The sequence below is a fragment of the Solanum lycopersicum genome, chromosome 4 (assembly GCF_036512215.1).
Source record: "Solanum lycopersicum chromosome 4, SLM_r2.1".
In the NCBI taxonomy this organism is placed as follows: Eukaryota; Viridiplantae; Streptophyta; class Magnoliopsida; order Solanales; family Solanaceae; genus Solanum; species Solanum lycopersicum.
Window position 1 is genome coordinate 24,615,243 of NC_090803.1, and position 25,383 is coordinate 24,640,625.

Below are 25,383 nucleotides of genomic sequence, written 5' to 3' on the forward strand. Positions count from 1 at the left end.
TACAAATAACATGTATCTGTTATAAATTCATTGAATTGTGGATTGTCCATTTGTTTTTTTCATTAACTTATACTATCATGTATCTATATTTCCGAGGTGACATGAAGTTTTGTAGATAACTATATACCTATTAAATGTGCATTTATCATGGTGTCCTGTGAGGTGATATTTCTACTCTATAAATAGAGATATCATTCACCTTTTGTAGAATACACTAGAATAAGAAGTAAGTCTTCTCCTACATGTACTTCACTTATCTTCTTTCTTTATACTTATATTATTCAGAGCTTAGATTTTATAACACGTTATCAACACGAATCTCTAGATTCATGTCAGTGTATGTCATCCCTGAGTAAGTTAAACTTAATTGAGTAAATGGTGACCAATTTGATGCCTACTAAAGCCTCTGGCAACAATGTCCACGACCGGATGAGGGGTTCCTATATATTGTTCTTTTAGTAATTGAAGGGGGCAAGTTTCTATTGCTGTCAACGTGATTTGATAAGGTTAATTCTTTGGCTTATCATTACTAAAGTCACACTACTTCTTAAGGTAAGGGAAGTTGGTGAGGATTCGTTTCTTAATTAAAATGTATGATTAATTAATGAGGTGACTTAAATGTTTTTTTTTCTTGTTCAGTATAATTGGACCAAGTCAATCAATTTCTCACTAATTTTTATTTATTTATTAGTTGAGGGAAGAATTGAAGTAAAGGGTATATAACTGACTAGTAAGTCCTTTATGAGACCTCTAGTAGTACACGAAGTGGTACTTAATTATTTCTTTAATTATTTGTCAATAATTCTTTTTAAATTTTGACATTAAAATATTACTTGTATTTGTATTATATATAATGATAAAGTAAATCATGATTATAATGTAAACGAAGGATTAAATTTTTTTGCAACAAGAGAGTGAGACATCAATTTGAGTTTTCATGCACCATAATTGGGTGGCGTAACACGCCTTTTATGGGTAAGACATTGACCATAAGTCAATGCATCATAGTGATGATAAAATGATGACTTAAGAAAAAATAATATATCTTTGATGAAATGAAATTCGTCTCATTAAATTTGTTTCATTCCCTAAAGCGAATGTGGTGGCAGTATATGATAATTTTGAAATTCGCCAAATTGCTCCATTCTATCATATGAATGTGGTAGCAGTAATCATAAGTCTGAAATATGATGTGATTGAATTATGAAAAAAGAAACGACGGGACGAGATTATAATAATCATAATTGTGGTAATTTTAAAAGGAAGAACACTATGAGTTCTCCAAATAGTCCTTCAATATGTGAAGATAATTTTTATCTTAAAAAATGTATGAAAGATCACTGGGCTAGTGAATGTTGTCAACCCAATTATTTGACAAGTTTATAAATTCTCCCCTCAAGATACAAGAAGATAAAGTGATGGTATACTTGATCTTTCAATGTGATGTTAAGGTGTGTCATAAAAATATGGTGATTTTTAAATGCATGACAATGTGCTTATAATGTACTTGAAGAGAATGTGACTTGTGATGAGCATTATGAATGTTCGACCATTCTATAAGAGAATGAGTCAACATATGATAAAATCATTATGGGTTAGATATATGCCACAACTCACCTTATGGGAGGTTTGGGAAAAAAATATATGTCACAACTCACCTCTACGAGAGCTGTGAGAGGAAATAAATTTTATTTGCCAGAAATTGTTAATGGTATTGTACGTTTATACGCCTGTATGATATGTTTATTGTGAACTACCGAAAGGGAAAAAGAAAAAAAAATAAGTCTTGCCTGTAAGTTTTGTTGTCATTATTATGTGGCAATAAAAATTTGTCATTGGTCGTATACCTATAGTACAACAAAAGTAAAGCAAGAAACATGCCTTGCTCGTAATGATTTTGACCATGACAATAATAATATACTTTCTTCTTTGAAGGAGATGCTGACCATAGGATAGTGTCACGCAATATGTGATATTACACAAAATTAATGGCAAGCTCTAACAAGTTGTGGTATTGCCTGAGAAATAATATTGGGGTACGATTGTAGTAAGACTTTCTAAATTTCGGATGAATAGAAAAAAATTATTGAGACTATAAATTATGAAATTATTTATTATCTTTATATTACAACAGCCGAAGAGGATTATAAGTATTTATGTAAAATATTACCCCACTTTTCGTCTTGTTTGTTATAGACAAACATGAACATGCTGAAGAGGTCACATGCAAAAGTAAATTATATGTGTACGAAAATAAATATTAGTTGGCATGAATAATTGACAGTGATGGTTTGAATGTAATGCAAATATAATTGAGGAAAAAGTATTGTTAAGACGAAATTTTGTCTTGACCTACAGTTTGATATTTTAATAAATGAAATATTTGTCTATCACACACACAGATATGTTTCGATGCATTTTTGAATGGATAAATCACATTAATTGAGTACCCCATTAATTATGAGATCGTTTGACATAAATGATGATTAAGTTTGATCTCAAAAGAAGGATGAAGAGCTTCTTGGTGATAAAATTACGTATATTGGTGCAATCAGAGCGCTAGTGCATCTTACTAACAATATTTGACCAAATATTTATTTTGCAGTAAATTTACTAGCAAGATTCAGTTTCTCCCTGATAAAAGGACATTGAATGGTGTTGACCACATGATCGAATATCCTCGATGGACCATAGTTATGGGTTTATTATATTTCGAGAAATCCAAGACAAAATTGATTGGTTATACAGATGCGGAAGATTTATATGATCATCATAAAGCTTTGTTTGCATGTGGAGGCACAATAATATTTTGGCTATCAAAGAAGCCAATGTAGGTGACCACTTATTCAAACCATACAGAAATAAAATTCTTCCATGAAGCAAGTCAAGAGTGCGTCTGGTTGATATCAATGTCACACCATATTCAAGAAATATGTGATTTTTCTTTGAAAAAGAATATATCAACCACAACGTACGAAGAATGGAGACATCATCGCAAGAAATTAAGTGATATGTTAATCTAGGGTAGTATAATACGTGTATCACTCTTTTCTTCTTGACCGAGGTTTTGTCCCACTGGATTTTCTTGGCAAGATTTTTAATGAGGCAACAAATAATGTGTATCAAAAGATATGTGTACTTTTTTCCTTCGGTAGAATTTTTTTCCCATTGATTTTTTTTCTTGTAAGGTTTTAACGAGGCACACAATCTATGAATATCTAGGGGGAGTGTTATAAATCCATTGAATAGTGGATTATCCATTTGTTTTCTTCATGAACTTATCATATCATGTATCTACATTTCCAAGGTGACATGAACCTTTATAGATTACTATGTACCTATTAATTGGACATTTATAATGGGGGCCTTTGGGGTGATATTTCTACTCTATAAATAGCGATATCATTCACCTTTTGTAGAATGCATTTGAATAAGAATAAATTCTTCTCCTACGTCTACTTCTCTTATCTTCTCTCTTTATACTTATATTATTCTGAGCTTAGATTTTATAACACTATCATAATATTATTATTATTAAAAAAAATTTGATATAATTAAATTTATGGTAACAAAAGATTGTGCAGGCTTTCGCGAAATTCCTGGTACATTGAATTTGAGGTAGCATTAGCATTTTGAATATTTGAAATTCATTTACATTATTCATTATCAGTGAGTCGAAAAAGAAACAATAATTTATTTATCATATTGTTATTATTACTAATACTACTACTACTATTTGTATTATTATGTGTTATTTATTAACAAAGAAAATATTAAATATTGATATTTTTAAATTTTAATATGATCTGAATATAATGAAAAATATCAATTCAAATAAATTTGAAAACTATTCCACAACTTAAAACAAAAATAGCAGTGTATATAACGTAAAATAAAATAAAAACATTTATTGTGTTATTTTAACAAGGGAAAAGTGTAAGAATCTTTTAATGCTTTTTCTACACGATAAATTTTTATTTATTTTTAGACTTAAATATTTGGTAGAAGCTACCATTAATAATTCCAATAAATAATAAATTATATTATAGAATAACTAAATGAATTAACTAGTTAGTAAATAATTCAATTTATTTACACTGGCAATAAAAGCATATTAGACCAAAAATAATTATAGAAAGGGGATATTTTTAAGCCAAACACGGGAATAGGGAATTTTTTTTTAGCAAATTCCAATATGTTAAGGATATTATTGACCTTTATTCCTACATAATACTCTGTTTGTCCCTATTTACTTGTCCACATTTTCTCTTTTAGTTGTTCTATTTACTTGTCCATTATGACAAATCAAGAAAGAACAATTTTTTCCTATACCCTCATTTAAACTTCTTGAAAATTTTCAAGTTTTAATTCATTATTATCGAAATCATAATTAATAAGGGTAAAATTATAACTTCACTATGCTAATTATTGTTATATTAATATGTGTGACATTTTTAAAGTAAACAACTAAACAGAGACAGAGAGAGTAATAGACTTTCCTCATTAAACCACACACCATCATTTTTTCATTTTATTTTTATAATTCCATGAAAGTCTTGTATTCACTTGGCTTAGTTTTTTTTTTTTTTATAACTGATTAATATTTCCTCAATCCAATAATAATTGTCAGCTATACTATTTTGGGATATTCAACAATATTTGTCCACTTTATGAAATCAATGAACAATTTTACATATAGATCCTAATTTATCATTTTCATTAAGTCTAGTCATTTCCTATTACATTTTTTTTCAAAATATTATACTTATTATATTCAAAGGGCGATATAGTAAAATTATTATTTTATGTATAATTTCTTAAGAAATATACTAAGTCAATAGTGGACAGTATTATTGTTGGACAAGGACTTAGAGAATGCAGTTTGATGGATAATTAATACATATATACTATTCATGGATTAAGAACTTGTTTGACATTGCTGTTGATAGGACAAAAGTGCTTCTCTTTTTTTTTATAGGAAAAACACTTTTTTTTTTTTTGAAAAATCTAGTGTTCGGCAAATCCTTCAAACTGTCTTTAAATGAAAGTAGAAGTAGTTTCTTTTTGTTGTTGTAAAGAGACTAAAAATTTCTACTCTTCAAAAAACAGAAGGAGAAGCAAAAAATTACTTTTTTGAAGACTAAAATATCCTTCTTCCATATAGACATATTTAGCAATCTATCCCATATTAATTTATTATTATATCTCATAAATTTTGTAAATTTCATTTAATTTTTTTATATATAATAATTCTTTTATTTTATTTTTATATATTATTGTTTTATATTTTAAATATTATTTTTACAGCATTATAAATAAAGGTTGTTAGTGAAAGATTTATTTTAATGATGAATAGGTGGGTTCATTGCAGGATGCTCAGTTATCAAAAGGAAAGATTCAAGAAGGCATAAGCAGTGGAACTGAAATCACGATAATCGAGACACACTCAAGGAAGACTGAACAATTACAACGTGAAGATAAATAACTATTTCTTTGAACAAAACTTATTTTGATTTGTAAAAATTTGAGTTTTTGGATGAAAATAATTTTAAACGATGGTCACAAAACTTTTAATTTTCTTTGAACAATTAGAAGTTGATTATGTTTTATTTAAAGAACCTTCTATGAATGATCCTAACACCATTACTGATTCTAGCAATGTTATAATTGTTGATGATGTTGTTAAAAAGAAGTTTGAAAAGGATAACAAAACTATGAGAGGACATTTGCTAAATCACATGACTAATCCTTTATTTGATTTATTTGTTACCTATAAATCTGCTAAAGAAATATTGTGTTGATGATGCAGGAAAGAAAAAATATGTTGTCGGACAATGGATTAAATTTCAAATGGTTGATAATAAGTCAATAATGGAAATAATTCTTGAATATGAGAATTTGACTGCTAATGTTCTCAACGAGGACATGAAGATGTGTGAGATATTTCAGGCTAATTCGGTTTAAAATTTCCATCATCTTGGAGTGATTATTGAAATCAATTAAAACATAAGAAAAAGAATTAAATCCTGTGAGAACTTATTAGTCACATGAGGATTGAAGTGGAGAACTGTCTCAAAGATAAGATGGAAGAACTTTCAGTTGATTGTTCTAAAGTTAATCGTGTTGAATCTTCTGCTACTGTTGTAAAAGAAAAGTTCAAAGGCAAAAATAAGAATGTCTCAATAAAGGAACTTATGAAGAAAAAAAATAAATTAAACAAGTCGGAGAGTCAAATTCAAAAATTTAAGGGTTTTTGTTTTGTTTGTGGAAAAGTTGATCACAAAGCTGCCAGGCTATTAAAGAAAAGGGCAAGACTCAAAGCAGCAAGGACAAGGTGATGTCCAAGCCAATCTAGCTGAGTGTAATGAAGTGATTGTTGTTGTAGTCGTTTAGGCAAATTTGGTGGCAAATAAAATTGACTGGAAGCTAGACACAAGTGCCTTAAAGTATTTCTATGTCAATAAAGAGTTATTTCATGACTTTGAGGAGTGCACTGATGGAGAATATGTATACATGGGTAAATCCATCACTTCTAGTAGTGGGTAAAGGAAAAGTTTTGCTTAAATTACCTTCTGGAAGGACATTATCCCTGAAACTTAGTTTCCGGAGCACTTCTTAACAAAGTAGGCCTTAAACTTGTTTTTGAAGCTGATAAATTATTATTTCTCACGGAGAAGACTTTGTTGAGAAAGAATATCTTAGTGGAGCATTATTTGTATTGAACATTGTTCAAGAGATTGTCAATCATGCAAACATTTCAAATTCTGCTTATATTGTTGAGTCTATGAATTTGTGTTAGACTAGGTCATGTTAATATTGCTTCTATTAAAAGACTGAGAAAATTGTAATTAATGCCAATTATAAAATATGATGATTTTTCAAATGTCCCGTGTGTAAAAGCAAAGCATACCAAGAAATCTTTTAAATCTGTTAATAGTAGAAAGACAGACTTACTTGAGCTAATACATTCAGATTTAGCAGATTTCAAGAATACTGTTAGAAAATATTGAAAAATGCATTACATTACTTTTTTTAATGACTTTTCTAGATACACTAAGGTATTATTTAGTGGGTGTCTTCCAAAAAGATTTGTGTAGCACGTTCTACCATGAAATCTGAATTCATTGCTCTCGAGTTGCTAGGACAAGAAATTGAGTGACTGAGAAATATTTTGGTTGATATACCATTGTGGGGAGGACAAGCATTACCAGTTTCTCTTCAATGTGACTCACAAGCAACAATTGAATTTGCCAAAAATAGTGTGTGCAATGAAAAAAAATGACATATCCATATTAGACTGGTGCGGTCAAACAATTGTTGAAGTTGAATGTTATTTCCTTGGAATATGTAAGGTTTGAAAGAAATTTTACGAATTCTATGTCCCGGGGCTTGACAAGGAAAATAATCCTTGAAAGTAGATTGGGATGGGGCTAAATCACATTGATTTAGTGAATATGGTGGACCTTTTAGGCCTCAATATGCACCACATTTTCTATCCCTATAGTGTGATACAATGTTTTCTTAGGTTGAGCTTATTTTGCTCTTAATGATTCTACAGTTGTAAGGCAGTCTATGTGAGATAGACTTAATGGAGTCACTTACGTGACTGTAAAAGTGTGGTCACCTTATATGAAACACTTGGTCATCATTCTACAGCACATATAAAATCCAAGGTGTGTGTGCATGACCATAAAAGCACTTTATTTGTATCGCGGAGGTTGCTTAAAATTTAATGATATAATATGTCTTATGGGGGTCTCAATTTATATCCACTAAGTTCAAGAGTACTTTACTTTCTATATATTAAATTGTTTCCTTATATCATTGTCACGACCGGGGAGCAGCCCCTAGAAGTAACATGGCGTACTTGACATCTCAAATATCTTATACAAGCCCATAGTTATGATTCATCGCATTGTCATAGGTAAATTTAGCGAAAAATTTTAAAATTTCATAGCACATCATATGCTAAAACATCACTTCCATTATATATAAAAAATATCAAAATACATTGTTAAAGTCTCTAATTCTCTTTGCCATCTTAAACTCAATATCATTCGAGTACATTAGGGACAAGACCCTTTAAAAATAAAACATAACTATGCTACTACAAGACTTTAGATAAAACAATGACATATGAAATTCTTTAACTTAAGGTTACCTTTCATTGAGCTTGGAAAACACATATCAAGCCCTTCACATCGAGACATCCTTTAAGCACATCATAAGTATGAAACCATGCATTTAAAAGGGGGCATTTTACTGTTAAACCATGCATCATACCTTTTTTTTTAAACTTCATAAAACTTTGATACCATAAGCATCATACAATTCACATACTTCATCTAGGCATATACAATATCCATAATATCACATAAATTTATACACTACATTCATAACACATTTAGGATCACTTTACAGTAAGCTCATCTTATTTACACTAACCTCTTTTTCTCTTTAAAGTAAGCTCATTTTACATCAACTCATTGACTTTGCCATGTAACTCTCTAGTGATACTTGGTGCAATGTATAGGTAATGTCCCATTACACTATCCACACTCAAGCATCACCTTAAAGCAACAAGGTAATCATACACAATTTTCATTAATCATCAACAAATATACATATTCATAGAGGCATAGCATATCATGGTAGTACAAACTTCTCATAAAACTCAACATAACGCATAAACCTTATATAAGACTTAATCAAAGACATCATGTACGCCAGCACTATCAATAACATCATTCTAGGCAATAGTAAACAACACAATCTTGGATTTAACTTTATAAAACATCATAGAACCCTACTCCTAATCTCATTCTAAGCCTACTAGTGCAATGTACATGTAAAATCTCATAACCTCACAGATACTAAGTAAACCTACAAAGAGATACAAGCCTAACATTTACTTCATACATCCACAAGGTTTACTATATATTGAAGGTCTTGCTTCGCATGTAATTAAGACCCACTTTATGCATATAAGGTAAGAACAAATTATATTCATATCATCACAACAAGTACACAACACTACAATGTCATGCATAATAAACATATACATATACATTAGAATGCCTCCTTAGAACTCCTTGCAAGAGCTATGTGTGCAATGCAAAGGTAAGTCTCACACCCTCACCTACACTAAGCAACTTCCCTTAGGTTATCCTAGTTAAGGTCCTTACTTTACTTCCATTGTCCATTTTACTTTAGGAAAACTATAGCCTTAACCAACACTAAGACCATTGGTGCTAAAAATGGAATTTGGTGTCACCCCCTTACACCAAGAGAGTGTATGTTACTTTCCAAGGTAAGACATGAATATCATTCTAGCATTTTAGGAGGATACACTTTCTAGGTATTATGGGGAGAGCATAGTTTATGGAACTTGGAGGCATATATGGAAATATCACTCTATGCCCTTGGGCCGTGAGACTATCCACCTCGTAAGGACTATGGTGAACCTACCTTCCTACATTGGGAAGGGATACCCCTCATCTTCAAGTTCACTCGTTGCTAAGCTAAGTTCCTTTTATTAATTATTATTATTAACTTTACTTCATAAAAATAGCCTTCAGGAGATTGCCTCCCCATATGCTTAGCTCGTAGGTCGTAGATAAGAGTTCATCAACCTAAATCATGTGAGAGACCTTTAACATAGACATCACATATTCAAGCACCATCTAGTGTAGGATACTCTTGAGAACCCTTTCAAGAGTCCTTCTACTGACTAGATCATCATACATGTATAATGGACAAGTTTCATGTATGGGTGTATACATATATGCAACAAACCTTTCACATAAACATATTTAGAACACACACGTTCATATTTCACTTCATTCATGCATAAGTGTATAGGTGAAACTATATGAGCAAATCTTTCACATAAACACATTTTAAACTATACATAATAATACCGCATTGTATCATATACTTCACATCTAGTTAAGGGATACATAACATTCTTCATGGAAAAATACTCTACATGCACAGTAGTAGACACAAGTGCATATGAGAATACCCTTCCATTAGACATCATGAACCTATACTACTTGTAAACATGCATGAGGTGTGAGTGTGTGTAAATTGGTCAATATGATCACATAATGTCTATCAAAACAACATTGGGGCATCCACCCTCTTAAGATTATAATGCATATTCAAGCATAGACTACACATCACATTTTAGCATAGGAGACAAGATGACTTCACATTACCATCAAGACTCCTAACATTAACTAATCACATATTCATATAGGGGTATTTAGGTAGGGGTTTATTAAACATCATTACATCATCAATGGAACAACCTATACCAACCCTAACATAGACATTCACATGCTTATAACATTAGCAACATAACCTAGATCATAAAGTAGAATAGAAGACTAGGCATAACACTTCACATTTGGTGATCACCACAACCACACCTTCATAGTACAATTGCCTTCAAGGCCATGATCACATCACATAAAAATTGACAACAATGTAACACCGCCATCATAAATGGACCATACCACACAATTCCATATAAGGTCAACATCTAGCAATTTTATAGAAAAGTAGATAATAGAGCAATCTTACCAAATCTCGGTTGCTTTAATCACAAATAATCAATACTCACGATTCACTAATAAAACAAATAAGGGTGTTGCTAAAGATATCATAACATAAACGAAATCATGCTCCAATTACCACAGGATTAAACATCACGTTATATATATTACATTTTCAATATATAAAAAATGGAAGAACACAAGTCTATCCTTGCCAAATCTTAAAACCTTGATCCACATCGATAAGCTTCACATAATTCATCATCAATATACATAATAGGCACTATCTATAATCAATTTATCATAATTGAATCATAATACAATCAACCTAATATCAAGATCATAATAACCATCACATAAGCTAAATCGAGAGTTTGGAAGGGACGTGGGTTCATCTTGAAATTGGATTGTATTCGACATTGAAAACAGTATCTAATCATCAATTTGACATAATAAAGCTTTTGAAAACAATTAGAGAAAGAACCCATGGATAGATTGAAAGATTGGAGGATTAATCATGAAATCTTCATTGAAAACATTTGAATGGGACTCCTTAAAACAAAGGTTAACTAAGGATGAAGGATCACCATACCTTATAATAAAAATGAACCAAAAAGAACTGGTGTATAAAAATTGAGAATCCATCACCTTGGCTGTTCTTGAGCTTCATCTCCAATGGAGGTTTCATTTTTGAGGGAAAAGTCTAATTTGAAGAATGAATTGGGTATGGCGTTTTCATGTTATAAATCAACTTAAAATACCCAAAAGCACATAAAATAACTTTCTATAGTATTTTAGGGACGTAGGGTGAATTTTTCAATTCCCCCCTTGCATGGCAGCGTGCATGCTGCAATTGCAGGCAGCACCTACGGAAGCCAATTGACTGGGCGTCGATGGAGGGACGACCCATCCTGTTGCTTCGTCGATGGTGACTGAGGCTTCCCTTTTGGATATCCTTTTAAAATGTAAAAGTGTTGATCTACGCCCCCCATCGAAGGGGCGTAGGTGATACTACTAGGCGTCGTTCTTGGGCATAGGTAGAAAGTGCCAAGCAAATGTTTGGGTCCTCCTTAAGGATCTTTTGTGGTCCTTGGGGACTCGTACCCGTACGTTTCCAACATAAATACACTTATAATCAATCTATGGACCTTCCATATACATTTAAACAAAAACAAACACGTAAAACATGTCAAGACACACCAAGACAAACATGCACGTCTCAAGGCTAACATTCAGACATCATTGGACGTTCTCGGATGTTTGGCCTCCAAATGTCTTCAAATTAAGCATGTATACTTGAGAACAGTTAATTAACCTATTTTTAACCTATTTGGACACATGTGAGTCTCTAAGCACCTTAATTCATTTTGAGAGTCCTTACAATCACTACGTGTCAATTAAAATAAAAATTATTGACACTTAAGTACATGTTACTTCCTTTTTTCAAAAATTTGTTCTTTCTCGATATATTTGCATTAGTGGGGGATTATGACATTAATTCTACCTTTATTAATTTTTTGTGTAATGCATAGAATAGAAAGTAAATTACGTCACGAAGTGATTAATTTTTCTTCCAAAACATAAGAAGAGTTTATGTAGAATGTGATGTAATGGCTTTGAATGCCATAAGCATTCAATATGAGTTGTACAAATTAACTCTTAACTTTGAAATTCCTCTTTGGAAAATCCTATATAAGCATGAACTTTGTGAACATTACCAGACACCGAATAAAAGGAAAAGAAAAACATTTCCCTCCTCCCTTCTTATCCTTAGAACATTTTTGGGAAATTAGTTTTGAGAAACCTCCAAACTCTCAGCCACGAGTGCACATGTTTGAGAGTTACTGTGGAACCTTGGGAAGCGACCGGCTACAACGATTTGCATCGAAGTTGAGTGGAATCACTTACAAGGCAATGTCTTGCAACGACATAGTGTTTGTGATAAGTTATGTACTATTTTATAATTTCATTCTAATATCAATAGTGTAGTATTCTTTTCTAAAATTTGTGAGGTTTTGTATCAAAAGAAAAAGATTGAGTATAGACATGGGAACTATACTCTAAACTTGTACTCATTTCAAAGATTCAAAATTCTAGAAGAGAACACCCTTGTAACCTAGAGGGACTGGATGTAAGATCAAAATTGGATCCCGGCCAATATAAAAACATCATGTGTCAATCTTATTTTTTGCACTCTCATTTTTAGTATTTATTTCAAAATCCAATAGTTAACTTTATAATCCCATGAATCGACTAGTAAAGAAAAAAAAATGAAAAAGAGCAATTCACCCCCACCCTACACCTTCAAAGGTAACAACAATGATTTTGTAGGATTAAAAATATGAAGGAATTTATTTATTTCTATGGTGAAATTTTTGTTTGTAGTTATTCAATTTTCAAAGCATTTTTTAACTTATTTTGCTTGATATTCTTAATAATAGCTAAATCATCATGTAAATATTCTATTAATATTTAATTATTTCATTAAATATAATACTGATCAAGATTCTGAATATATTCATTTAAATTTAATTAAAATACGACTTTTATTAAAATATTTTGATCGATATATTACATAATTTCTCTCTATAAAATAATATCTTAATAACAAAAGTATATTGATATTTACTCTTTTTCATAATTCATCTTTGAAAATCATTTTTTAAAAGGATTAATCAAACACAATTTCTTTATCAAAAGCACTCTTCAAATGCACCCTAGAAGTTAAAGCATTCTTAATTCGCCATATGACATATGAGACTTTGGAAAGTCTCTCTTAAGCCATTTGTATCAATCATCGCATAATATACACTCTAAAATGAGTAAAAATGTAAAACTTTCTTCACACACGAAGAACTCTTTAATCAATATGCAACGGGAAGAATTTCTTTAAAACATTAATCCTTTACAATGTCTTCTTAAACCATCTATACTTTTAACGTACAATATTTGAGACTAAGCCCATGTGAGACATAAATAGGAACATCTGGATATAAAGATTCACCAATAATTCATCTTCAAGCCATAGAAACCTATCCATCCTCCATAGAATATGAAGAATTCCAATTCCCTACACTTTACTCAAAAAGGGAAAATAAGGGTTTAGCACATTGAATGCACTATGTATAGAAGCCATGCAAAAATCATGAAAAAAGAACATTTAGTATAGAACATGCTTTCATGATATTTTGAAAAAAAAATTCATAAAATAGTTTAAGAAGCATCAAACAAGTCAATAATTACATATAAGGCATATTCAAGTAATATCCAATAGATAAGCATATTCACATAGACTCTCCACTAAAGGTTATCCTAAGACTCATCTAAGTAAGTCATCAAGCGGCCGCCCATACAAACCCTTCGCGCACACCTTGATGATCCTTAAGACTACGTAAAGAATGTTATCCCAACACATCACATATCACATCAGTTAACATAAACATGAGACCTTCCTACCAAAGGTGATTCTAAGTCTCACTTGAGTGAGTTATAAAACGATCGGCCATACTCTCCCTTCACACACACCAAACAGATCCTTTAGACTACCGAAGAGAAGATTATTCCCATTTCATTAATAAAACTCCTTACCTAGAGTTTCCTAAGACCCATCTAAATAAGACAAGAAGAGAACACCCCTACACCCTCTCCAAGCCTACCTAGACAATTTTCAAAGATATCCTAGATAGATACCTTTTAAATTCATAAGTCTTTATTTAAGTCATCAAATTGATTAATTCATTTAGAAGGCATTCAACACTTAAGGACATTCACACAATGGTCTTGGACAAGACCTAGAGACTCACACACTAACATCTTCAAAGTCTAATTGTGGAATGTCTAAATAGTGTCCAATTTTACTACCTAAACTTCATAGGACTCATACAACAATAATATGTATCCCATAATATTAGAATAGGCAATAATCGACATAGATCATACTAGCTAGTCATGGAATCCAGACTTATGGACCTACTCCAATGGAGGGTGTTCTACTTGCCAATGGTAGAACGAGGATACGTCCCATGTAGGCATATGGTTAAGGAATATGAAGGGTTTATTTTTTTTCTAATGTCATCCTGTTTAGATAAAGTCCCCTAGCATACTCTCTCGGTACTAGCCTTTTTTCTCATAGAGTATTTCAATAATGCAGCATATGAAGGAGTACCATAACTTGTTCGGTACCCAATAATATTAAACCTTGCCAATGAGGGTCCACTAAGGCTACCTACAATAGTCAAGAGGATAGCAAAATGACTTTCCTTAGGATCATTTTATGTCGTTCCAACCAATCAACTCTAAGTCCACCATTCACACAAGAAAGATACCATTACTGTTTTAAAATTTAAAGATATCATAACCTTTCATCAAAAAGGTTCAAAGTTAATGACCTTATTTTCTTCTTTCAAGATCATTTATGAATCACTCATACACATAGAATACAATGCTCCTCTAGCCTACAAAGTCAAGGAATCACAGTCACATTTTACATGTTTCAAGTAAGGGACACAAGTCTACTAAAACAAGACAACACCTGGTCACATCACCTATAGTATATAAGTCAAGAAGCACCTAGGGTCAACGAAGCATACTTACAAGTCACTCTACACACTTCCATCACATCGTTAACCTAAGTGATCACAAGTCTCATATTGTCAACTAGGAAGATTCACACTCCAACTTTAAATATACATACACTTAAGACACCACTATAGCCTAGCATGATCACATAAAATTACATAAAAGAAGACATGCTTTAACTTCACATGATACACAAGTCATCAAGACATTTTCAATGATCACATAGACAAGTTATATATGATAATAACATAGTTCATAAAGTAACGCCGACGAGGCCACACTGTTTCGCAATTTATAAAGTGATTCCGACAAGGCCACATTATTCACAATTCATAAAGTAATGCGGACAAGGACACATTAATTACAAAACATAAAGTAATGCCGAAAATGTCACATTATTCACAATTTATAATGTAATGCCGATAAGGCTACATTATTCACAATTATATAAGCACCGCCACTATAAGTTGACCATATCAATCATCATTATAGTACAATAGCTATACTACATAATATCAAGAGAGTTAGGGCACATACCGCCAATCCAATCTCACAACTTTAATCCATAGCTAAATCAATAAACTCAATACTCAAAGTCTCTTACAAATAGTCATGATCACAAATCCAATCCAATAAGCTCAATATACAATTAATACAACAATATCAAAAAATTCATATGATCAAATTGAGGAAGAATATAAACCATAAAATCATGATCTAAACATAAATCAATAGCCCTAAGCAATCTCCACATGAATTCATTACTATTTAACCATAATCGATTCACCCATGCTAAAGCAAATTTTAGAGATTTCAAAAGGTCAAGGTTTCAGGGAGATTTTCCGTGAAGAACATCAATTATACATAAATAATATCATATCTTAGTTTTTAAAAACGTTTCATGCAAGAACCCATGACTTAGAGTAGAAATGGGACTTTCATCTTTTTAAAATCTTTGTAAATCATCTTTGAAATTGAATCTAAGGTTTTAGAAAGCGTTAGATGAAGAACTCCCATGCATTTAACCAAAGATAATTGAAGAATATTGAAGATCCATCATCAAGCTCCATCTTCACCTGGAGCTCTCATAGAGGTTTTTGGAGAAACTTTGGGAGAAGAGTTTTGATCTAGATTCTTGGGTCTAAATGAGATTTGAATGACTTAAATACTCTTAAAATATCCAAATACACCTAAATAGACCGTCCTCCTATTTTATAAGACTTGGTGTGAATTTCCCAAAAAAAACCCAAGCCTTACCGTGAAGCAGGCAGATTGTAGGCACCATCGTGGTTGCCCAATGACGGACCTTCGACTAGGATACGCCCCGTCGATTGGTGTACGTTGGTTGGGTGTGAAACTCTAAGACCTTCAGGATACATGGAACCATCGACTATCCATCGTCTAGTCTATTGTCTGTCGTTTGGTGATCGTGGTTTGCGACTGCTAGGAAGTCTACAACCTTGAGTTTGGGATCCTCTTCTTGGGCCCCTTGTGGGTTTTAGGTGGAGCCATTCCCAGACGTTGGACCCCTAAATATCCATGTATAGTTCTTAAGAACTCTCTAATATAATTTAATACAAATGAACACGTAAAATATGCTAAGACACACACCCGCACACAGGGACGTCAAAAGGCTAACTTTCGAACGTCTTATACATTCTTGGACGTTTGACCTCCAAACCTTTCCAAACTCAACATGCTGCGCTTAAACACTATTATTAACCATTTAAAGACCTCATAAACTCATGACATACACATAAGCACATGCAAGCACATTTGGACTAGTCATCAAACGTCTTGGTCGTCCCTTGACGTTAGACTTCAAACTCACCCGGATTGACTTTAAAACTCCTAAACACATTTATTAAGCTATTTAGAATCCTTTAGAAAACTAGTGAAGCTCTAGATAAAGCTAGTTCACTTTAAGGTCGTTAAATGTCCCCCACTTAAGAACGTTCGTCCTTGAATGACACTTACACACTTAGAAAAGGTCCAAAGCAAACAGCCCACATTTAAACACACGATATCATGATCATACACATAACTAGGAGGAACATCAAATAGAACATTATTTAAGTTCTTTTCAAAGGAAAAATCATGCAACAATTACAACAAAGCACAATAAAGCAATTTTTTTTACAAGACTCAGTATGCAACTTCTCAATAACACACTAGTATGCTCAAAAAATCAATTTCACATAAAATTTTTGACATGCTCATTTTCATATCTTTGAAGCAATTAGGTATCCTATACTACATGCACATGAACACTGAGAAAGATGTCATGCATGAAAACTCATTTTTTTCAACAAGAATTCAACCCTAACACATATATCATAAGGCAAATATTTGGAAACTCATTTTTTCACAAAAGACTCCAACATAAATCAGGTTACTGGGAACTCTTGTTTTATGCTTTAATAAAGATACAAGGATAAGATAAGGATATGTTACTCCCAGCAACCATACTCTTCTCCATAATCCCGCACTTAGGAAAAACCCAAACTAAGGTCAACATAAACATACTACAAGGAACTCCCTAAAAGAACATTAAACCTCACTAATACCTTCTCATCAACTCTTCAATATACTAGGCCTCTTTAAACTACAACATTTAGTCCATCCCTGATAAAACCAAAGACTGTTAAAAGTTACATCATGTAACAATAACATCCTCCTTACTAGGATAAACTAACCTTTAATAAAGATACAAGGATAAGATAAGGATATGTCACTCCCAACAACCATACTCTTCTCCATAATCCCGCATTTAGGAGAAACCCAAACTAAGGTCAACATAAACATACTACAAGGAACTCCCTAAAAGAACCTTAAACCTCACTAATACCTTCTCATTAACTCTTCAATATACTAGACCTCTTTAAACTACAACATTTAGTCCTTCCCTGATAAAACCACAGACTGTTAAAAGTTACATCATGTAACAATAACATCCTCCTTACTAGGATAAACTAACCTTTAATCTTTCTAACTTCACCTCTTTCCTTTCTAAGGTCGGATCTAAACAACGTCAAACCACCTCAACTACTACTCCTTAACCCTTCTAATACTACACTTCACCATTTCTTCCAACTATTATACTCTTCAAATGGTAACTCAACCAACCTAAGGTCACCATCACAATTTTCCATATCCCATCTAACAAGTCACACTCATATTTTTCTCTTCCTCAACCCAAACTCCTCAAAGGCCACACCCCAAGGACCAAAACATAAAGGAACAAGGGAAAGACACCATATACAAAACTCATAGGCATGATTAGAACAATGAAGATGTGAAACTTTTACTGAAACCAAATATCCTCCTATTCATATTGTGGCGCACTTCACATTATGGAAAAAGACTCTGCTAGATGTGGTTTAGGAGACAACTAAGACACTCACTAACCTTATGCACTCATATAAAATTTGTAACGATCCATAAGTACACCCTAGAAGTTAGAGCATTCTTAAATCGAAACACTGATGTACCGTGGTGTCACGGTACTTTCAATGCATTTTCCTTAAGTTTAATATGTCTCTAAATCCTTTTTGTATTGATTTTTGATGTAGGTTTCTCTTTATTTAAAGGAAATTTATCCAAAGGAGAACGTGGAGAATTTGAGCAGAAATTGCAAAAGTTACCACCTACAGAGCCCACGACGGTCCGTTGTGACTATGACGGTCCATAGGTGGCATCGTAGTGAGAAGAAAATGATTACTGATGGAAGCTGGGGAAGTCTGACTAAGTGTGGGACTACAGAAGGTCATGACGGACCGTCCTATCCATGACAGTCCATCCTACATATTCTTCGTGGTTGTCAGAGAGTAGTTCTAGTACCCAATTTCAAAAAATTTCTAAGTGTTGTGGAATGGAAACCCTCGACGGACCGTCGTGGTTGCAACGGTCCATCATATCTGTCCGTCGAGGGTTACGAAAAATTGATGAAAAAAGCAGCAGAAAATTATGCGATGTATGGAACGACAGAGCCCAAGACGGTCCGTCATGTCCATGATGGTCCATCATACGTATCGTCGATTCAGACGCTTTTTAGACAGATTTACCTTAAATAGAGTTTTTCTTTTATTATGGTTTATTTTATTATAAATAGTTCGCAGAGCTCATTTTTGGGGTTAGACTTTTGGATATTTTTTAGTTCTCTTGTTTCTGTATTGAAATCTTGATTTTGGTATTTGATCATACTTTTCCGGAATCAATTGTTGGTGTTTTTTGTTAATTATTCAAGTGAATTTCAGAATTTTCTTCATTCTCATAAAATTAAGCGCATAAATTCTGATATTATCAATATGAACTGTGTGATTATTAGCATGGGTAACTAAACTCCATAACTAGGGTTGTGGGAATCCTAGGTAAATGACAAGGTAAAATCTAGCTAGAATAACAATTCTAGAATAGTGTCTTACATTTATTGCTAATTCTTTTTCTTAGAAGTATTTTTAACGGATGACCAATGTTAGAACTTGCCTTATTGCTACTTCACCGACCAAGGAGGTAGATAATAGAAAAAAATTATCAACACAGATTTAGTGTATACTATCTAATATGCTAGTGTCAGTTGGTACGATGTAAAAACATAGTCAAATATCGAATATGATGCTTAATTAAGGTAAAAATAAGGTTTAGTAAAGCAACACATGTAGCCAGACCAAGGTGCAAAGTGAAATTCTCTAGATGCCAGACCAAAGACTTAGAGATACCTAACTTATCACTTTGCATGCAAGATACTATGAAAGGATTGTTATAGCTAGAATTACCGAGTTAGGATCTTGTGGGGAACACTTACGCCCTAGTTACTTTCATTACTTTATTAAAACTCCAATGCTCAAACTTGTCACTTGCTTACTTTAATTTTACCTAATTGCTTTCATTAATCAAAACCTCCTTTTTGTTATTTATTTTTGAAAAATAATTGACTAAATAGAAGTAATAATAGAATAAAGTTAAGTTTGAACCATTTTCCTCGTGGGAACAATCCAAACCTCATTATTTGGGTTCTTTACTTGATGTGATCGGTTTTACTTCTTTTCGAGAAGTAAATTTAAGCGTATCAAATTTTGGCGCTGCTGTTGGAGAAAGTGGTTTTTAGATTAACTTTAAGCTTATTACCGAACTTTAGTCAACATTTCCTAATTTTATTCTTTTTTTCTTGTCTCCTGCAGGTCTAACTTCCTAACATGCCAAACACACGGAGTAGAGGAATACTCGTAATTGAACCTGACCCCGAACTAGAGCATACTTTAAGAAGAATGAATCACAATTTGGGCATCCAAGGTGATGAGGTCGACCCGCAAATGCCACCATTGGTCGTCGCTCGTGACCCTGTAATGCCTGATATTCGTGGGGATGGTGAATTACGGATACAACCTCCCCCTCCACGCCCTCAAGAGTATTATAGAGGCTACGAAAATATCACAGACTCTGATGGGCCACTCGCCTTACCCCCTCTACCACACCGCCCCACATTTTTGGTAACTAATAGTCTGATGCGAATGCTTACTGCTAGAGGTTTGTTTTCAGGGCTACTTTCTGAGGATCCACATGCCCATATCGCTAAGGTAAGGTCAGTGTGAAAAAGTTTTGTAGGGAGGCCTTATTTAAATATAGATGCAATCGAACTAAGATTTTTTCCTCTTTCACTTACGGGAGAGGATGTTATCTTATTTACTGAGCTCCCCTGTAACTCAATCTTCATTTGGAATCAACTAAGGGACACTTTCTTAGCACTTTACTACCCGGTGTCTAAGAAACATCAACCACAAAAACAAAGTGAACAATTTTTTGGCATGCACTACTGGGAGATTCAGTTAGCAGTTCTTGGGATAAGTTAACTTCATTCTTGCGAAGTGTCCTGAATCATCACATAGATGATGAGTCTCTGAAAGAATATTTCTATTGGGGACAAGATTATAATAACAAAGGGGTGTTGGATACAATAACGGGTGGTTCTTATGGGGAGTGTCCTTATGACGACATTGCTGAAAAGATAGAGAAAATCTCCCAAAATAATAATTTTGCTTGGAGTACTAGGAAATCAGATACTGGGAGAAGCACCTTCAAAGTCATATGCGCACACAACTCAGTCGCAGATGATCTTCGTGAGGAAATGGGTCAAATGAAAACTGAGCTTGGGTTGGTGTTGAATGATGTTGTTGGGGGTGCGTAAAAGGTAAATGTGGTGAAGTACTTGTCTAAACAACTACCGCCAAATAATGAATATGAGGAGGACTCTTATGAAGTGAATGATTAGACGGGGAGTTTTTGACCGAACCCCAGAGGCTCAAATAAAGAGAATTGCTGCCAAGGTCAGGGAAACAAAGGTTGGAACTATGATAATTATAATCACGAGGGTCATTATGTCCGAGATAGGAATTAGAACTACGACAACAACTTCAACCGGTGTAACTATGGTAACAAAAATGGTAGGATTAGACCCTATGTTCCACCTCAAAATCATGAAGTTGCTCCTAGGGATGTTGGAGGTAGTATGACGCGAGTTGAGGATATGATGCAGAAAATGATGAGGAGGTTTGATTCTAGTGATGAGCACACTAAAGAGTTAAGAAATGACATAGCAGGTATAGGGAAGAAAGTTGATACACATGCAATGTCGATTAAGCATCTTCAGTTGTAAATGGCCCAATTGTCTGCAACTTTGAACACACAGCAACCAAGCACTCTTCCAAGCAACACTGTCCAAAATCTGAAAAATGATGGGCACTGCATGGAAATAACTACTCGAGGTGATAAGAAAACCATTGATCCACCTAATCTGTGCAGCGTAGAAAAGGTGATAAGAGATGATGATACTGTGGTGGAGGTTAGTGGTGAGTTAGAAGATAAAACGGTAAAACATGTTGAGGTGCCCCAAAAGGTGACCCCATGCCTAGACCACCATCTCCTTTCCCACAAAGGTTAGTAAAAAAGACTGAGACTGTAAATATCGGCGTATTATAACGAAGTTGAAATAGATTTCTATCATTGTCCCTTTAGTTGAAGCTCTTAAACAAATGCCCGATTATGCGAAGTTCATAAAAGATTTGGTTAGAATGAAAAGATCAGTCACTTTTGATGATGATGATAGAATGCAGCACTTATGTACCATTGCTTCACGATTTCTAGTGTAAAATAAATAAGATCCAGGTGCTTTCACTATTCCTTGTATAATCGGGTTATTACATTTTTTGAAAAAATTATGTGATCTTGGGGCAAGTATAAATCTCATGCCCCTCTCAATTTACAAGAAGTTGGGTTTTGGTAACCCAAAGCCCACTGCGATGCGACTACTGATGGCCGATCGAACGGTAACAAGGCTCTAGGGTATAACAATGTGTTAGTAAAAGTGGGGTCGTTCATATTTCCAACCAATTTTGTGATTCTTGATTGTGAGGACGATTTTGAGGTGCCTATTATTCTTGGGAGGCTATTCTTTGCTACGGGAAGAGCCTTGGTTGATATGGAAAAGGGGCAAATGAAATTCCGGTCAAACAATGAAGAAGTGACCTTCAACATTTGTAGGTCCATGAGGCAGAGAGGTGAGTTCCAATGGTATCTACTATACCCTACAGAGTTGAAGAGTCATCTAGGGTACAAATTGAAGAGCGTCTGGGTGTAGAAGCATTGACGACAATGATCATGTATTTTGATAGTGATGGCATAAAAGAGTATGGGTCATTGGTCATGGAACTTGACCGAGGTAATATTTGTTTTAAACCAAAGAAATTTGAGTTAGATATGCATATCAAAAATTTCCACCCACGAAACCGTCTATTGAGAAGGCTCTACCACCTCATCTGAGGTATGTATTCTTGGGAAAAGATGACACTTTGCCAGTTATTATTGCATATCAGATTTGAATGTGCATCAAGTTGAGAGTTCGGTGAAAGTGTTAAAAAGATTCAAATGAGATATTGGGTGGACTATTGCATATATTATTGGGATCCCTTCCGGTATTTGTTCTGATAAAATCCAACTCATTCCTGATCATAAGTGAAGTATTGAGTATAAAATACGTCTAAATCCACCTATGCAAGAGGTAGTGAAAAAGGAAATTATTAAGTGGTTGGATGTCGGAGTGATATATCCAATCGCTGATAGTAGTTGGGTATGCCCTGTTCAGTGTGTACCTAAGAAAGGGGGAATGACTGTGGTCCCCAATGAGAAAAATGAGCTTGTTCTAATAAGACCAATGACTGGTTGAGAGTGTATATGGATTACCAAAAAATAAATGCATGGACCGAAAAAGACCATTTTCTTATGCCCTTCATGGATCAGATGTTGGATAGACTTTCCAGAGAGGGGTGGTACTGTTTTCTTGAGGGTTATTCAAGGTATAATCAAATTTCTATTGCACCGGAAGATAAGGAGAAAATCACCTTTACTTGTCCATATGGGACCTTTGCGTTCAAGAGAATGTCATTTGGGTTGTACAATGCACCCGTCACATTTTAGAGATGTATTTTATCGATATTCTACGATATGGGGGATGACACTATTGAGGTGTTTATGAATGATTTTTTTGTGATTGGTGACTCCTTTGAGCGGTGTTTGAGTCATTTTTCTAAGGATCTTAAGAGGTGTGAAGACTGCAATCTAGTACTATATTGGGAAAAAGTCACTTCATGGTAAAAGAGGGTGTTGCAGTGGGTAATCACATTTCAGAGAGGGGTGTAGAGGTTGATCAAGCTAAAGTTGAGGTAATAGAGAGACTTCCCCCACCTATCTCTGTCAAAGGTGTGAGAAGCTTTCTTGGGCATGTAGGTTTTTATCCGAGGTTCATGAAGGATATTTCATAAATTGCGCATCCTTTGTGCAAGTTCCTTGAGAAAGAGTGAAAATTTTATTTTATCAATTATGTATTAAGGCACTTGGTGACTTGAAAGAAAGATGGTGTTTGCACCTATTATTATTTTGCCAAATCGGAGAATGTCATTTGAGGTAATGTGGGATGCTAGTGGAGTTGCTCTTGGTGTGGTATTGGGGCAAATAAGGGACAAAATCCTTCACCCCATTTACTATGCTAGTAAAGCCCTAAATGAAACCCAAAAGAACTACACTGTGACTGGGCAAGAGCTCCTTGCAGTAATATTTGTTTTTTAGAAATTTCGCTCCTATTTGCTTGGCACTAGAGTTGTAGTGCATACTGATCATTCTGCTTTGAGATATTTGATGGCAAAGAAGGATGCAAAATCGAGGTCGATTTGTTGGGTATTAATATTGCAAGAATTTGACTTTGAGGTGATTGATAGAAAAGGGATCAAAAATCATGTTAATGATCACGTGTCCGGTTTAGAAGATGAAGCAATGAGAGAGTTGGGGGATAAAAATGAAATTGATGATACTTTTCCCGATGAGCATGTATTGGCGTTTTCTCAATACTTGATTCCATGGTTCACAGATTTTGCAAATTGTGTGGCTAGCAATATCATCCCACCGGACTTGTATAGGAGTTGTGTTGAGGGGCTTATGCAGTGTAGTGTGCCAGAAGTTCAGATGTTGTGTGTTTTGGAGGCATGTCATCCTTCACCCGTAGGTAGAAATCATAATGGTATCCGAACCGCTCACCAGATCTTACAATGTGGCTACTATTGGCCAACTATTTATCAAGATGCTCATGAGTTCGCCAAGGCATGTGATAGATGCCAAAGAGATGGCGCCATTTAAAGAAAGCAAGAGCTCCTTTTAAATCCCATTCTTGTGATTAGTTATTCGATGTTTGTGTTATTGACTTTATGGGCCCTTTTGTTAGTTCTCATGGGATGAAGTACATTGTAGTAGCAGTTGATTATGTGTCTAAATGGGTAGAAGCTATTACACTCGCAAATAATGCAGGGAAGAGTGTTACCGCGTTCTTGAAAAAGAATATATTTCCAGATTTAGCACTCCAAGGGCTATTATAAGTGATGGGGGATACCACTTTGCAATAAATTGTTTAAGGGATTATCGAAGACATATGGGGTTCGTCATAATGTGGCCACTCCTTACCATCCTCAAACTAGTGGCTCTCAAATAGGGAGATTAAGTAGATTTTGTCAAAAATTGTGAACGCTAGTAGAACGGATTGGTCAAGGAGACTTGATGAGTCTCTTTTGGCCTACACGACAGCTTAGAAGACTCTCATAGGTAAGTCCCCATACCAACTTGTATATGGTAAGGACTGTCACTTACTGGTCGAATTAGAGCATAAAGCCATGTGGGCAATGAAGAAGTTGAAAATTGATTAGAATGT

General features: G+C 33.9%; 1 protein-coding gene across 1 annotated transcript; it reads left to right on the top strand.

Annotated features, from left to right (window-relative positions):
• Window positions 1-24,041: 24,041 nt before the first annotated feature.
• On the top strand, window positions 24,042-24,818 carry LOC138348025 (uncharacterized). Its single transcript, XM_069296630.1, has 2 exons — window positions 24,042-24,128; window positions 24,255-24,818. The coding sequence occupies exons 1-2, from the start codon at window positions 24,042-24,044 to the stop codon at window positions 24,816-24,818; spliced, it is 651 nt and encodes a 216-aa protein (XP_069152731.1).
• The last annotated feature ends 565 nt before the right edge of the window (window positions 24,819-25,383 follow it).